At 41.9% G+C, this 15,544-nt stretch overlaps 1 protein-coding gene across 1 annotated transcript in view; it reads left to right on the top strand.

Annotated features, from left to right (window-relative positions):
• Positions 1-4,761, top strand: part of ROS1 (ROS proto-oncogene 1, receptor tyrosine kinase) — a 103,489-nt gene extending 98,728 nt beyond the window's left edge. The window contains exon 43 of the mRNA XM_073336658.1: positions 1,526-4,761. Coding sequence (XP_073192759.1) covers positions 1,526-1,683 — 158 coding nt within the window. The 3' untranslated portion in view covers positions 1,684-4,761. The remainder of the gene's footprint in view (positions 1-1,525) is intronic.
• The last annotated feature ends 10,783 nt before the right edge of the window (positions 4,762-15,544 follow it).

Here is a 15,544-nt window from a genome sequence, read left to right as displayed (position 1 = left end):
CTTATTTTGTCTCCAAAGCTAAAAGATTAAAAACAAGGCAAGAAGTTAGTTGCAAGATGTCTTTTTTTTTTCTTTAATGGGAGTCACAGTGGCATGTCAGCTAAGGAGAAAATTATATTTTGTATGTTCTGTGATCCTTCAGGACTGATGGGGAAAGAATTAGTAATGTATCTATATATCTGGTAAAAATATCCCAGTGACTTCATGCTCACATTTCTGTAACCATCACCTCATCAGCTCCAGATACTTATACAGGAAACAAATCCAAATGCTCCTCTAGTGTTCTATACTTAGGCTGGTCAGCCGGCATATGTCTGGTCCGTAAATACCTGGTTGTACTTGGAAGTCCTTATTTTAAGGTTTCCCTCTTAAGAGTTTGTTGAGAATATGCCCTCAGTGTGTAGCCAACATGCCTATTCCAGGGCAGCTTGCCCCTGAGGGTTTCCATTAGGTGCTCTATTAAGCAAAAAACCAAATACAAAGAAGAGCCACGTTGGTGAGTGAAATCTCAATAAGGATTGGCTTACTAAATATTGCCATAATGACCCTGAACTGACAAAGAGTGTATCAAATGATTGTTCTTAGCTGTCAGTCATCACAGTACATCAACATAGTTTGATCTGTCTCCAAACTTCCCTCCTCTCAATAGGGTTCTTAAATTAAACTTCTTTTTTCTGATAATCTTTCCGAATTGACTGTATCATGTGGACCCGACTCACTTCTGAGTTCTTCATAGTACAGAGAAGGATTAAAAAAAAGCTGGTGAATCAACATGAATAATTAAATGTTATCTGGGTAGAACAGCGCAATGCTTGTGGTTCTGAAGTGTAGATAAACCTGGATGTCACATGCTTCATTTTCATATAGATGAAGCTGGGTGTCATATGCTTTATTTTCCAGTAATGAAATAAAGTAAGTAGGTATCTAATAAAAAAAGGTATGTGTTACTAAGAATAAATACCCAGAATAACAGCAATGATAACTCAAGCCTTTTAGTTATTCAGTTATTTTTCAGGTTTTAAAGGATATGCCCATTCCCGGTTCTGGGCACATGTACAAATGTTAAGCAATACAAAGTTGGAATAAAAACTGTAAATTAAAGTAATCAGAAATGGACAAAACCTATTAAGTTATATGTTTCTTCCCCTAGAAGCTCAGTAGAGAATGCATCAATCTATACTTTACTTGACCTTTTGCCAGTAGGGAAGAACCTGCCTAAATGGTGGGACAGTTTTGGTTAGAAGTAGGGTCCAAGAGGTTACGAACATTCTTGCCATATGCACACAGTCTTTCCTACCAGGAAAGGCAAATCACTTATTTATAACTGTATTACTGTCCTTTTCAGCATGAGTAGTGATGAATTTTTTGTTTCAGGATATAATCCAGGCATGCTGCAGTAGAGAATAAATGCAAGCTGTCACTCCTTCTGTGGTCACTAGATTCACTTTCTCTACCTGCTGCTTGACTCTCTTTGCCTTCTAATGGTGCATTTGAATTGGTAGTAAAACAGCAGCCTTTCTTTCAGATGCAGATGTTGATGCTCCGTGTACAGATTCGGAAAGTACTCTTTCAGCTGCATTAATGGAAACCAGGAACATCGAAGGCTTAAACTATTTGGTACTAGTCACAGAAAACAAACCAGATCAAGAAAACAGAGATTCAAATGAGCTGGGTGAAATCTGATTCCTTCAGTCTGAGGAAAGAAGAGAAGGCACCAGTGCAGATGAAGAAATAAGCAAAGGAAAATATCCTGCACTCCGCCATACTTTCAGCAGTCCTGAAGGTGTGAACTATGCCTCTGATAATGACGAGTGATCTGATAGGTTTATTTTCAGGTTAAGTACCTTGCAAGCATGTGTCTCTTGTCAAAATTAGAGATATCATCTGGGGTTTTATTTAAAAAACTGTAACGACTAAAAATACTGGAAAATATTGCAAAGGAATTAATAATATATAACAGAATAGTAACCCGGTGACATAGGAGTTCTTGGATCAAGAATTCCTGAATTTTATGGCCCCTTGGGTATTTCATATGAACTAGGTTAATTGGACATGTAATCAGATGAGAAGTGATTTTAAAATGAAATTTTGGCACACATGCAATCATGCTCGAAAGAGAGCAATGATGTGCTATTTCATATATTACAGGAGTGGCCATCTGCAGCTTACGAGACACATTTGGCTCTTTTACAGTTAAAGTGTGGCTTATACAGCCCCCCTCCCCCATAGCTCCCATTCTCAGCTTACCAGACTGGGAAAGTGGAGCTCAGGGCTTCTCCCCTGTGGTGGGGTGGGGGGACTAAAGGCTTCTGCCCAGTGGAGAGGGGGTCCTAAGGGCTTCAGCATGGCAGGAGGTGCCTGCTGGGGGTCGGGGCTTCAACCCTGAAGGAGGCACCTTCCAGCAGCAGCGAGATTGACGCCCATAGCCTCACCACCCTGCTGCAGAGCGGAAGCCCTGAGCCCTGGCAGGTGCACCTGGCTCTCAGCTATCTGAGGTTTATCGTATGCAGCTCAGAGGGTCAGTAAGTTTGGCCACCCCGTTATATTATAAAGCTGGTTCTCGCTGGCTTATGGCTTATGGCAACAATATTGCCTGAAATTTGGCCCACATTTAGATTTTTGTAAAAACAAGCTTTTGCAAAATATAAGAAAAATGTCATTGTTTTTATTTATTTTTTTCAAATTCCAGTTGAAACAGCTGCAATCAGAGATCAGCCCACTGGCTGTGCATCATTGGGTATAGCTTAGTTTATTTCTTAATTTAAAAGAAAAGACTTTGGAACCATTAAGTTGTGCAAAAGTTTTTCTGTGAATCTACATGATCCTATTTTTGTTACCTCCTCCTTTTGTTTGTCACAATTAGTGTGTCTTGTTTCATGTCTGGTTGTAAGCTCTGCAGGACAGAGGCTGTCTCTTACAATGTATTTGTACTATGGATAGCACCAATGGGGTATGCAGGGACTGGGACAATGCAGGGGTACAACAGATCAGGTTAACAGACCCTGATGCAAGACCTTAGATCAGAAGATGTCAATATCCTTTTCTGTATTTGGAAATCAAACCAAACTGTTTGACAAGTTTTCCAAATGGAATGTACTGACTAAAAAGTATGGATAGTCAATTGGGACCATAATTATAATTGAATGAGTTAGACAGAGTTATTAAATGGCATCTCTTGCATTATTTATCTATTAGCGGTTACAATATCCTGTTTTCATGCAAATATATTTAGTAATAAAGGACACAGGAGAGAAATAAAGAAAACATGGTATATGGGCAGAGTTCTTTTGAAACAAAGAGCCAAATCCTCAGCTAGTGTGTAACTCCATTGAAGTCTGGCCCAAAATGTTTGTTAAGTGAGTAGAATAAGGTGTTAAAATTCTGGCCTTCTAAGAGATTATTACAAAATAAATACAGAAAATCTATTTTTAAAGTACCTGTCAAATCCCCTATAAATGATCGTTAAGAGTAGGTGATTACAACTAAACTTGAAACCCTGACCTGGTGATGCTGACAGAAAACTGTAAAACTTCTAGCACTTTTTTCCAGATTATGTTCACTGGATAAGAAAAGTGTATATTTTGCTTTCTCTTAATATGTTGGCTGATGAGCATTTTATATACATTGCTCCCATTTGGATAACCTTGAAATAATAAGTAATAGAATCTTTACATTAGGATTCTAAAGTGTAGACAGCGAGTCCCCCGCCGCCATTCCTGCTAACACATATGGGTAACTTAACGCCCAGGAATAACTCCCTTTCATTCAATAGCATCACTCAAATGCAGCAAGGGCCTGCCTGAGCCAAAGATAATTGAAATTGATGGAAAAAATCTCCCATTGATGTCAGTGGGTTTTGCTTCAGGCCCAAAGTTATTCACAAATATGGCATTCACAGGATTGGGGGGCTTGGTTTGGAGGAGCAGGGCTTGACCCTGCCAGTGGTGCAGGACACTGCCAGGGGTACCACTACACAGATGGGATCCTCAGAAGCACTGAGCATGGTGTGGTGACCCTATCACTGAGGATCCCTAGTTGCCCCTGATGTGGAGAGCTATGCACACTTGACCACCCCCCAACCTGCTCTGCAGGAGTGCTCAGAGGACAGAAGGGTCGGGGCAAGAGGGTAGAGGCAGGACATGGAACCATACCCCCTGCAGGCACTGTGATCCAGGAGGTGGCAGCTACTCCCCACCCACCATCCAAAATCAAATTCCCCTGTGCTTACTGGCTGCAAGTGTAGGGGCCAACCATACAGACAGGGAACTGCAGGAACCCAGCTGTTGCACCCGAGCACCATGGCCCCAAGCCCAGGTAACTCTGCTGGAGAAGAAGTGTATCTGAAGGTTGGCCAACCAATGGTGTGTCTATCTCAGCCAGATGGAGCGGTGACCCCAGACACAATCCCCCTTGCTGCACTGTTTTGAAGCCATGTGCCTCTCTGTGGCATGGGCATCAGTACACAATGGGGCCCTGTCTGCTGCTGTGTGGGCAGATCCTTGTGTGCAGGCTGTCTTTGGACTGCATGCTGGCCTGCTGGCTGCTCATCTCACTCCCACGGGTGTCCACTTGGTTGGTGATGCCCTAGGACCTATGCAGCAGCAGGATTAATTCCCAAACCAGTGCAGGATTGGGTGACAAGAAGTTGTGCTGCACAGCCTTGAGCAAGTCACTTCACTTCTCTTTCCCTCACTTCTCCCATCTGTAAAATGTGAATAATAAAACTGAACTATTTCACAGTGATGTGATGAGGTTTTATTCCTTGATATTTATACAGGGCTTTGAACATGTGACGTGTTACAGAAACGCAGATCAATAGGCGGCATAGGGAGTTTGTGTAGTGCACATTTTCAGTAGAGTAAAGCAAAAATTCTGAGAAGAGGTGCAGAAGAATGGATTTTCTTTGAATGAAGCTGGAAAGAAAGATCTATAACCAATAATCCATGGTTCTGCGTGTCCTAGCAGATGAAAATGTCTTCTCAGTGCCATTTTCCCCAACGGTACAGTGTGCTGCTTCAAATCTAGCGAATGTCTGTTGGGACTGAAAATCACTGCTGCTGGGTGACTGGTCAGTGGCCTATGCAAACTAAATTGGTGGTTCAATCCCGTTCGTACAGCATAGCTAGCTACATTACAAAGACACTATAGACTGCGTTGGTGACAAGCATCAGCGGGGCAAAGAGCATAATTTATCTTCTTAGCTTTAGAGCCACACTCCTGGCTTGTTATCTGAGTGCGGAGGGAACTGCCACTTGTCTCCGAACTGTATCACCTCCAGCTGTGAGAGAGGAAGGTAACAATGGAGTAGACACCTCAACCCTAAACGTATTGGGTTTTGAGGCTAGAAATCAAAACGTCAAAGTAAGTTTAAGTGTGTTAATGAGCTTTTAAGCAAATGATATTTTTGAAGGAGGAAAAGAATCCTCCATGGCACATATGAGATGCTTGTTATCTAAGTTAGAAAGGAACTGAAATAGCCATTATGTGCATGCTGTAGTGGTAGAAGAGGTTCAGTCTCCAAACACAAATTACTGTTTCTCTTGACCTCCTCTGTTTAAGACACTCCAGTGTGCTTGGCATAAAACACAATATCCACAGTAGAAATTACATTATGGAGAAGTACTTGATGAACATATGTAGTTCCCACTTTCTTTGACTTTCAATATCTGGGCTGTTTTAGATAGTAGACCACTTTATGGACTAAGGGGCAGATTTCTAATGAGGCACCTAATTCCCATTCATTTCAATGGATGACTTCCTTCCTAAGTCTTCTCTTCTTGAGACTAAACATGCTCAGTTTTGTTTAACCCCCAGAGCAGATTTTTCTCAACCTTTTATTATTTTTGTTGCTCTCCTCTGGACTCTCTCTAATTTGTCTACATCTTTCCTAAAATGTGGCACCTAGAATTGGACACAATATTCTTGCTGAGGCCTCACCCATGCCAAGTAGAGCAGGACAATTACCTCCTGTGTCTTACATACAATACGCCTGTTAATGCACCCCAGAATGATATCAGGTTTTTTTGTAGCTGCATCATATTATTGACTCTCATTCAAACTGTAATTCACTGTAACCCCCAGATCCTTTTCAGCAGTACTACCAGCTAGCCAGTTTTTCCCTGTCTTGTATTCCCTTGTATGTCTATGGGCAGTGTTTTGGACTTATCTTTACTGAATTTCATCTCGAATTCAGACCAATTCTCCCATTTGTCAAGGTCTTTTTAAATTCTAATCTTGTCCTCTAAAGTGCTTGCTACCATTCCCAGCTTGGTGTCAACTGAAAATTTTATAAACATATTCTCCATTCCAGAACAGGGCTATGGTTGGGTGGCTATTTCCTGGTGTTGGCTGTTGCTGTCCTGGTTAGGAAAGGGATTTGGGCCTGACTGCTTTTTGCTATGGCTGGTTGGACTTCTGGCCCCTAGCTGGGTGTCTAGTTCTGGCTGCTCCTTGCCCCTTGGTGGGAGGACTTTGTAGTCAGGCCATTGCTCCCAAGCTGATGAGGGGGAGCACCTCTGGGTCTAGCACTTCTAGGTCCCTGCAGTCAGGAGAGCACTGTCTAGTGTTGCTTTAGCCAGAGTTGTATGGAAATAGGAGGTTAATCCTCCTGGGTGGGTGTCTGTGATTAGAGTCTTCACCATAGAGATCAGGCCTAAAGCAGCTGTAGTCATCCAGAGACAGCTTGAAGTGTCTCCTCAGTTCTCCAGATCAGGAGTGTGAACCTCCCGATCAGAATAGGAGACTTCAGAGATCTGGTTAAGTGGTCTGACAAGTACAGTACAGGTTGTCCCCTTGTGGGTGGACAGCACTTGTGTGAGCTCTTGCAGACAAATTACCCCATGACACCATTAACATTGTCTCATTTCTAATGAGCAAATACCCTAAAAATTATTTGTTGAGTAGGAAATTCCAAAAGCAGCTACCCTCCCTTCACACCCCAGCCGAGCAATTTCAGTACTTTAGACTGCAGTTGGGGTCCTGCAACATGAGGCCTGGTCCAAAGAGGTGCTAAGCACCCAAAACATCTGCACCCTAAAGCAGTCTGCATTAGTAGCAAGACTCACTTGACACCAACACCCTTGCCTCTGACAGAGGTCAACTGCAGCCATGTCCAGTATGCTGCAGGATGAAGATCTCCCCTTCCTCTGACACCAGTAGCAGACATGGGCATATTTCCATAAGAGGAAAAAGAGGATTTAAAAACAATCACCAGTGATATTTTTTAAAAAAGTTTTGCCTATAATTCTGCTTCATAGATTTGTAGATATTAAAGCCAGAAGAAACCAATTAGATCATCTAGTCTGATCTCCTGCATAACATGGGTCACAGAATTTCATCCAGCTACCCTTTACTGAGCCCAATAACTTGTCTTTAACTAAAACATATCTTTCATAAATGATCTGGAAAAAGGGGTAAATAGTGAAGTGGCAAAATTTGCAGATGATACAAAACTACTCAAGATAATTAAGTGCCAGGCAGACTGCGAAGAGCTACAAAAGGATCTCTCAAAACTAGGTGACTGGGCAACAAAATGGCAGACGAAATTCAATATGGATAAATTCAAAGCAATGCACATTGGAAAACATAATCCCAACTATACATATAAAATGATGGGGTCTAAATTAGCTGTTACCACTCAGGAAAGAGATCTTGGAGTCATTGTGCATAGTTTTCTGAAAACACCCACTCAATGTGCAGCGGCAGTCAAAAAAGCTAAAAGAATGTTGAGAATTATTAAGAAAGGGATAGATAATAAAACAGAAAATATCATATTGCCTCTCTATAAATCCATGGTATGCCCACATCTTGAATACTGCATGCAGATGTGATCACCCCATCTCAAGATATATTGGACTTGGAAAGTGTTCAAAAAAGGGCAACAAAAATTATTAGGGGTATGGAATGACTGCCATATGAGGAGAGATTAATAAGACTGGGACTTTTCACCTTGGAAAAGAGATGAGAAAGTGGGGATATGATAGAGGTCTACAAATCATGACTGGAATGGAGAAAGTAAATAAGGAAGTGTTATTTACTCCTTTTCATAACGCAAGGAATAGGGGCCACCAAATGAAATTAATGGGCAGCAGGTTTAAAACAAACAAAAGGAAGTATATTTTCACACAATGCACAGTCAAACTGTGGGACTCCTTGCCAGAGGATGTTGTGAAGGCCAAGACTATAACAGGGTTCAAAAAAGAACTAGATAAATTCATATCGGACAGGTCCCATCAATGCTATTAGCCAGGATGGGCAGGGATGGTGTCCCTAGCCTCTGTTTGCGAGAAGCTGGGAATGAGCGACAGGGGATGGATCACTTGATGATTACTTCTTCTGTGCATTCTGTCTGGGGCACCTGGCATTGGCCCACTGTCGGAAGACAGGATACTGGGCTAGATGGATCTTTGGTCTGAACCAGTATTGCTGTTCTTATGTTCATAGATTCATAGACCAGATGTGACCATTGTGATCATCTAATCTGACTTCCTGTATAACAAAGGCCATAGAAGTTGCAGCAAATAATTCCTAGGTCATATCTTTTAGAAAAACATCTAATCTTGATTTAAAAATAATCAGTGATGAAATAGCCTTCGGTAAGTTGTTCCAGTGATTAATTACTCTCACTGTTAAAGATTTAATTCTTATTTCCAGTCTCAATTTGTCTAACTTCATCTTCCAGCCACTGCATCATGTTATACCTTTTTCTGCTAGATGGAAGAGTCCATTATTAAATATTTGTTCCCCATGTAGGTACATATAGACTGTGATCAAGTCACCCCTTAACCTTCTCTTTGTTAAGCTAAATAGATTGAGCTCCTTAAGGCTATCTTCCAGAAAGGCACCCAGTCTTGCTTTGAAGGCATCAAGAGATGGAAAATCCACCACTTCCTGTGGTAGTTTGTTCCAACAGTTAATTGCCTTCACTGTTAAAAACTTCACTTGAACTATCATGCCATGTTTCATAACACTCTGAATAGCCATTCTGGTGTGATAACTGCCCCAGATGCAGAGCCAGAGCTGTGCCATATTACCTGTGGGAACCCCCTGGGGCTTCCTCTGTCTAACCAGTGCACTCTGACCAAGATTCTTCTTCTGAAGGATAACACTGATACAGGGTTACTATATTCTGACTCCCAACTTCATTGAAGTCCAATTTTAAACTCTCTCCTGAACCACCAGCCTTTCAGCTAAGATCAGGAGCATTATCAATCAATATCTGATACATCTTGTGTCTGGGGCAATCCCCGACCCTTGGTGTGGATGAAGGGGTTCTCAGATTGTCATAAGAGGTATCATGTCTTAATAGCCATGTTGTCTTGTGGAACACTTGTCACCTACTTGTTTGCATTAGTGATCCCCATGGCAACTGCAGAAGTTGCTTATGTGAAAAAGTAACATTAGAAAAGTATGTGAAGGTGTCTTTATTGTGATAAGTGTTTTTCCCTATTTTAACTGTTATTATGCTGCCTCATTTTGCCCTTCATTTAATTTTCCCTGTCTGTGTGTTCTGTGCCTACCTCTCCTTTGCATATGCGTCTCTTCGGCCTGGTCCCCTTCTTCTCCTCTTCCCCTGAACAAGCTTCTCTACAACTTGGTTTTTCTGCTTCTCCAGACATGCTGTCCATCTTCTCCCCTGGCTGGCTGTTTCATTCCCTCTTCCCCTGGCTCCTCTGGTTTCCTGCTGGTGGCAGATAGCTCCATTTCCACTGGTGGATGTCATTCCTGAACACATCTCCTTTTCCCATCCCCTTCTCTGGAAGCACCTATACTGCTTCTTCATTGTTTCCAGCTGCATTTACAGGCATCCAGGAGCTTTTTCTTTTGTAATGAAGAACCTGGACATCTATGGAAACAACTCCCAAAAAAGGAGGAGAATGAATTAAGTTTTTATAGCTCAGGAATTATTGGATGCCCATGCACCTACCCACATACCTGCTTTCATTACCTGCAGCTTCCAGTCCAAGGTAGCTGTGCCAGTCAGAAGTCCGCCTTTGAGTTAGGGATCTGGGCCCAGATCCTCAGAGATATTTAGGCACCTACTCCCATTGATTTCAATAGGAGTTAGGCAAATAAATACATTTGAGGATCTGGGCCTGGTTCTCCATTGCCTCCTTTCTTTACATTTAACAAAACATGTAAACATTGAGAGGCAGTATTGTTCAGGAGATTAAGCACTGGGCTACAAATCGGTTCTAAGCCCAACTCTGACAAGGATTCACTGTATGGGTTTGGGCAAGCCACCTAATTTCTCTGCTGCAGTATTGCTATCTAGAAAGTGTGGCCAATAACATTTATGATTGCGAACCTTAAAAGTACGTTGTGGTGGTTAACCAATGTCTGTAAATTGCTTTTTAAATTAAAAGTGCTGTAGTATCTGTAGCTATTGTGATGAAATTCTTAAACAAAAAAATTTAAATGACATAATTCCTAACTCCTAAAGAAGGAGGGAGGGATAGCTCGGTGGTTTGAGCATTGGCCTGCTGAACCCAGGGTTGTGAGTTCAATTCTTGAGGGGGCCATTTAGGGATGGGGCAAAAAGTGGGGATTGGTGTTGCTTTGAGCAGGGTCTTTGGACTAGATGACCTGCTGAGGTCCCTTTCAACCCTGATATTCTATGATACACTAATTTCAATCAGTCCAAAACAATGGATTATTCTGCACTAGCTAGCAACATAGATCTATGATTTCCTGTGGATATTTTGGGGGCAGGTGTGGGTGTGTTCTGGGACACCACCACGTGAACAGCCAGCTCTCAGCAGACCACCAGCAAATGCTCTGTGGACTACCACAGGCTGAAAGACCAGTTCAGGAACCAGTGATTCTCTGGGTCTTTCCATCTGTAACCACTATCAAGATTCTATAGAACATGAAATAAATGCTTTAAATGACAGAAATACAAGGATCTTATTGGGTGACAAAGAGGTAAGACCCTATTCTGCAACTCATAACCCTGTGAGTAATCCTTACATCAGTAATCCCCTGGATTTCAATAGGCTGACTCATATAATTAAGGTTTATCTATGTGAATAACGATTGCAGGTTTGGGACCTCAGCGATTTAAAATGAGAGCTAAGGCAAGCTAGTTATCACAAACTCTGAAGAGTGAACTTAAACAGATATAGAAAAGGACTTTTAAAGGTGATCTGCAAGTGGAAATTATAGTCTTTTGTCTTTTATTGCTTCTTTACAATGTATAAAGAAGAACTTTACATAAAAAGAAAAGGAGGACTTGTGGCACCTTAGAGACTAACCAATTCATTTGAGCATAAGCTTTCGTGAGCTACAGCTCACTTCATCGGATGCATAAAAGTGGAAAATGCAGTGAGGATGTTTTTATACACACAGACCATAAAAAAAATGGGTGTTTATCACTTCAAAAGGTTTTGTCTCCCCACCCCACCTGCAGGTGAGGCCTCATCTGGCCTCATCTGGAGTACTGTGTCCAGTTTTGGGCCCCACACTACAAGAAGGATGTGGATAAATTGGAGAGAGTCCAGCGAAGGGCAACAAAAATGATTAGGGGTCTGGAACACATGACTTGTGAGGAGAGGCTGAGGGAACTGGGATTGTTTAGTCTGCGGAAGAGAAGAATGAGGGGGGATTTGATAGCTGCTTTCAACTACCTGAGAGGTGGTTCCAGAGAGGATGGTTCTAGACTATTCTCAGTGGTAGAAGAGGACAGGACAAGGAGTAATGGTCTCAAGTTGCAGTGGGGGAGGTTTAGGTTGGATATTAGGAAAAACTTTTTCCTAGGAGGGTGGTGAAACACTGGAATGCGTTACCTAGGGAGATGGTAGAATCTCCTTCCTTAGAAGTTTTTAAGGTCAGGCTTGACAAAGCCCTGGCTGGGATGATTTAATTGGGGATTGGTCCTGCTTTGAGCAGGGGGTTGGACTAGATGACCTCCTGAGGTCTCTTCCAACCCTGATATTCTATGATTCTATGATTTAACTCCAGTGACTAGTGAGCATTATGGATAAAGGCTGCAGCAGTTGTACTTCCTCCTGTCTCACATATCTCAACCATCCTGCCAGGCACCAGAGTGAGAGATTGGACAACGGACACTCCTTGGTAAATCCTCTCAGCCCCATGGTCTCTTAACTAACAAATAAAATATTTGCTTCTGAGAATCACAAGATGCTTCAAAACATGGGTATTAGCACTATTTCTCCTGATTGGGAAAATGAGGCACAAAGGTTAAGAGACTTACTAAAGGTTACAGGGCAAAGCCCCTTGGTCCCTCAGGTGAAATTCTAGACCCATTGTACTCGATAGGACTTTTCCCATTGACTTCAGTGGGGGCAGGATTCCACCCTTTCTCTCCCATTCCCATGCTTCAACCATTTGCCACACTGATTCCTCTCTTATCTTGCCACATATCCCCAGGCAGCATAGCTCTACTGAAGTCAATGGAGCAATGCCAAGCTACACTAACTGAAATCTAGCCCATTCATTTTTAAACTACACTGTGCAGGACAGGCAAACTTCCCTCCATTCCATACAAAACTGCTCTCATCTCAGTTCTATCACACTATAAAAGACAGTAATTATATAAGATAACATGTGGATGTGTTTACAATGGAACCTGTTAGCTGCTGTATCTCACTTTGGAGCGTGCATGCCGGGCGGATTTTTCAAACGATCACAGTTCTATTTACAATGACAGCTGGCATGGCTACCTGACGTTGTATTTTAATGCTAATAAATTACCAGAACTCTGAGCTTCAAAGCCAAGTGATGATGCCACAATAGTGACATTATTCCCAGTGACATGACCGATTTTAGAGTGAAAAATAAGGCATTTTACAATGTGTTAACTATAGTTCTCTATTAAACTGGGGGTGAATGGGGGGAAAAGGGGAAAGCAGACTGTTGACACACTTGTTTTCTCTTACCCTTCTTATCAACAATTGGTTTGGGCCAAGTTTTCAAAACAAGGTGGTACATATTGTGCACATGCACACCTCACTCATAACTGCAGATATTCAATAGGTGTGCACACTGAGTTTGCTCAGGTGCCCATTTAAGTCAATGGGAGTTTTGCCGTTGGCTGAATGGAAAGACAGTCAAGCCCACAATGCTTAACTGGACACAAGCCTCAGCAAGATACCTGATTTGTGCATGTGCTCATTGGCTATTTTCATGCCTAGGTTAGGAGCCAACAATCACGTGTGCAGAATGACATATGCCTAATTCTGATAGTCTGACCCTCCACTTTTACATGCTGTTAGAGCCTAAAAATGTCTGAGGAATTTTTGACCCAAACCCTCAAGGGTATTCAGACACCTAACTCCTGGGTACCTATCTTTAGATGCTGGGGCTTTCTTTGTATTCCATCAGGTTTAATGCTAACAGAAAGGTGAGATAAGATTGTGTTCTACCCTGTTCACACCGCCATGCTCGAGGGGGTGTTAGTTTAAAAAAATATAAGGATGAACTGATCGATAGGTGCTGATCCTGCATCAGCCTGTGCAGAACTGCAACTTGATGGCCAGTAGGTGTGCAAATAGTTCCTCTTGTCTATGCCTGGAGGCAGCTGCTGGTAATAGACAAAGAAAAGAGTAAAACTATCACCTGCTCAGCAAGAGGTGCTTGTCTTTCTTAGAGGTGCTGCTGCCCCCACTCTTGGCCAGTGCAGAATTTGCCCTATAACTGTGAAAGATTAGTACCACTATCAAAGATGGAGAGGAAAAGGTACACTTCAAAATAAATATACATCATTTTTTCAGGTTATCATCAGCCAAAGTCTGCTCTCAGTGACACTGATATGAATTTGAAATTACTTCACTGACGTCCAGTTATTTCAGATTGACATTGGAGTCAACGATAGCAGAATTTGCAACTAAAATAGTTAAATGAGTCAATGTCTGTGTATTACTAGCCATCCTATGGTTCAAATAAAGGATTTCCACTTCCCTTTTTGGGTAGCGCCTAATTTTTTCAAGTTTTTCCCTTCAGGCTGAAATTTCTCATGCTCGCGCCATTCCAGAGGTGAATTTTTGGGGGAGGGGAGTGTAACCAAAATTCATTCAGCCCTCTTGTAGTAAATGTTATGTTACACACTTAAAACACATCCGTTTGAGGAACCATATGGACACAACTTGAGAGGGCAACAGCAAAGTGATTGGGACGGGTGGTGTTTTGGTTCTGTTTTTGTAGTGGGCCTCGCACAGGGGAGCCATAATCTATGACTAGGTCTCCTAGGCCAGTGATAGTCAGATCTCAGTGGTTCAGGAGCCAAATTAATGATAAACATTATCCAAAAGAGGCACAGTAGTGTGAATTAATTGTTTTTTTTACTATAGCACTGTTCATATTTAAACAGTATGATGGGGAAATATTTAGTTTATATATATTATTCTCACACCGAATAAGTTGTTAACTTAGTGCAAGTTGACAACTTAATAAATTAATAACATAGTAAAAGCATCCTGATTGGTTAATAACTTTGACTGAGTAATAATGAAATCACACAGTGTTTTACTATCATGTGCTGCAAAGAGCCGCAGGAGATACGTTAAAGAGCCACTTGCAGCTTGCGAGCCACAGTCTGAGTATCACGGTCCGAGTATCCTTGGTGATATAGGAATACACATAAATAATAAAAAAATAAAAAGGAGCAGCACTGGGACAGAGTGCATACTTTTGGTGACATTGTTGAAGAAGGAAGTGTATACACTGCTGTGTTTTTGAGGCACAAGAAACAAAAAATTGCAATCGATAAAATGGCTTTGCTGAAACTGTATTTTATTTCATCAGGCTCTGACTGAAGTCAGAAATTGGTCAGCATCACACTGAGGGCTGTGGAAACATGTGAGTTACTAGTACTTATGTATGTTTTAAAAACTTTAAAACTGAAGGTCTGGAAACCTCAACTTAAAAGCAAAAATAATTAAATGGCCTAGGGAATAAATACTGAAGGAAGGCAAAGGAAGACACACGCACTGTTAGCATTTTCTTATCAGAATTAGTTTTCAGACACCCTCTGCCTTGACTCTCTATGCTCTCACTGAAATGGAGGTCATGGCCAGTGACAACTGGAGGCTGTTCTTGGCGTCTCTCTTGCCTTTTTAGGTTATGAGGGTCTCTGTGTGTTTAGGAAATATGATTGACGGCTCCACTCCGGCCCCAATTAGCACCCTATAATTTATTAGCTTCTGCTTTCAGATTATGCGTTAACTTCACAAATATTTCAACCACGGAAACAGCAGCTATCGAGTGTCTCTTGCCTGATCCAGCTCACTGGGGTTGCAGTTAAATACAGGGAGAGAGCTGTGCAGGTCTGTCAAGCGAGAATAATCATTTGTGTCTGTGTGTGACTGGGATGGGCACAGCTCCTTAGAGCTTCACTGGTGGAAAAAGAGTGATGTTTCACTGGATTAGAAGTCAGTTCATGCTGGGGGCGGGGGCAGGCTGTAGGGGTGGGATTCAACCTGTTGGCTCTTCTGAAGAAGGTTTGTGTTTGTCTAACTCTCCTACTTAGATATATACCAGTGCTTCAGTTACATGCAAACAGCAACTATGAAAACGATAATGTCACCAT

Source organism: Lepidochelys kempii, chromosome 3 (assembly GCF_965140265.1).
Source record: "Lepidochelys kempii isolate rLepKem1 chromosome 3, rLepKem1.hap2, whole genome shotgun sequence".
Taxonomy (NCBI): domain Eukaryota; kingdom Metazoa; phylum Chordata; order Testudines; family Cheloniidae; genus Lepidochelys; species Lepidochelys kempii.
Note: the sequence above shows the minus strand (reverse complement) of the source record. Positions and strands in the feature narration are given on the sequence as shown.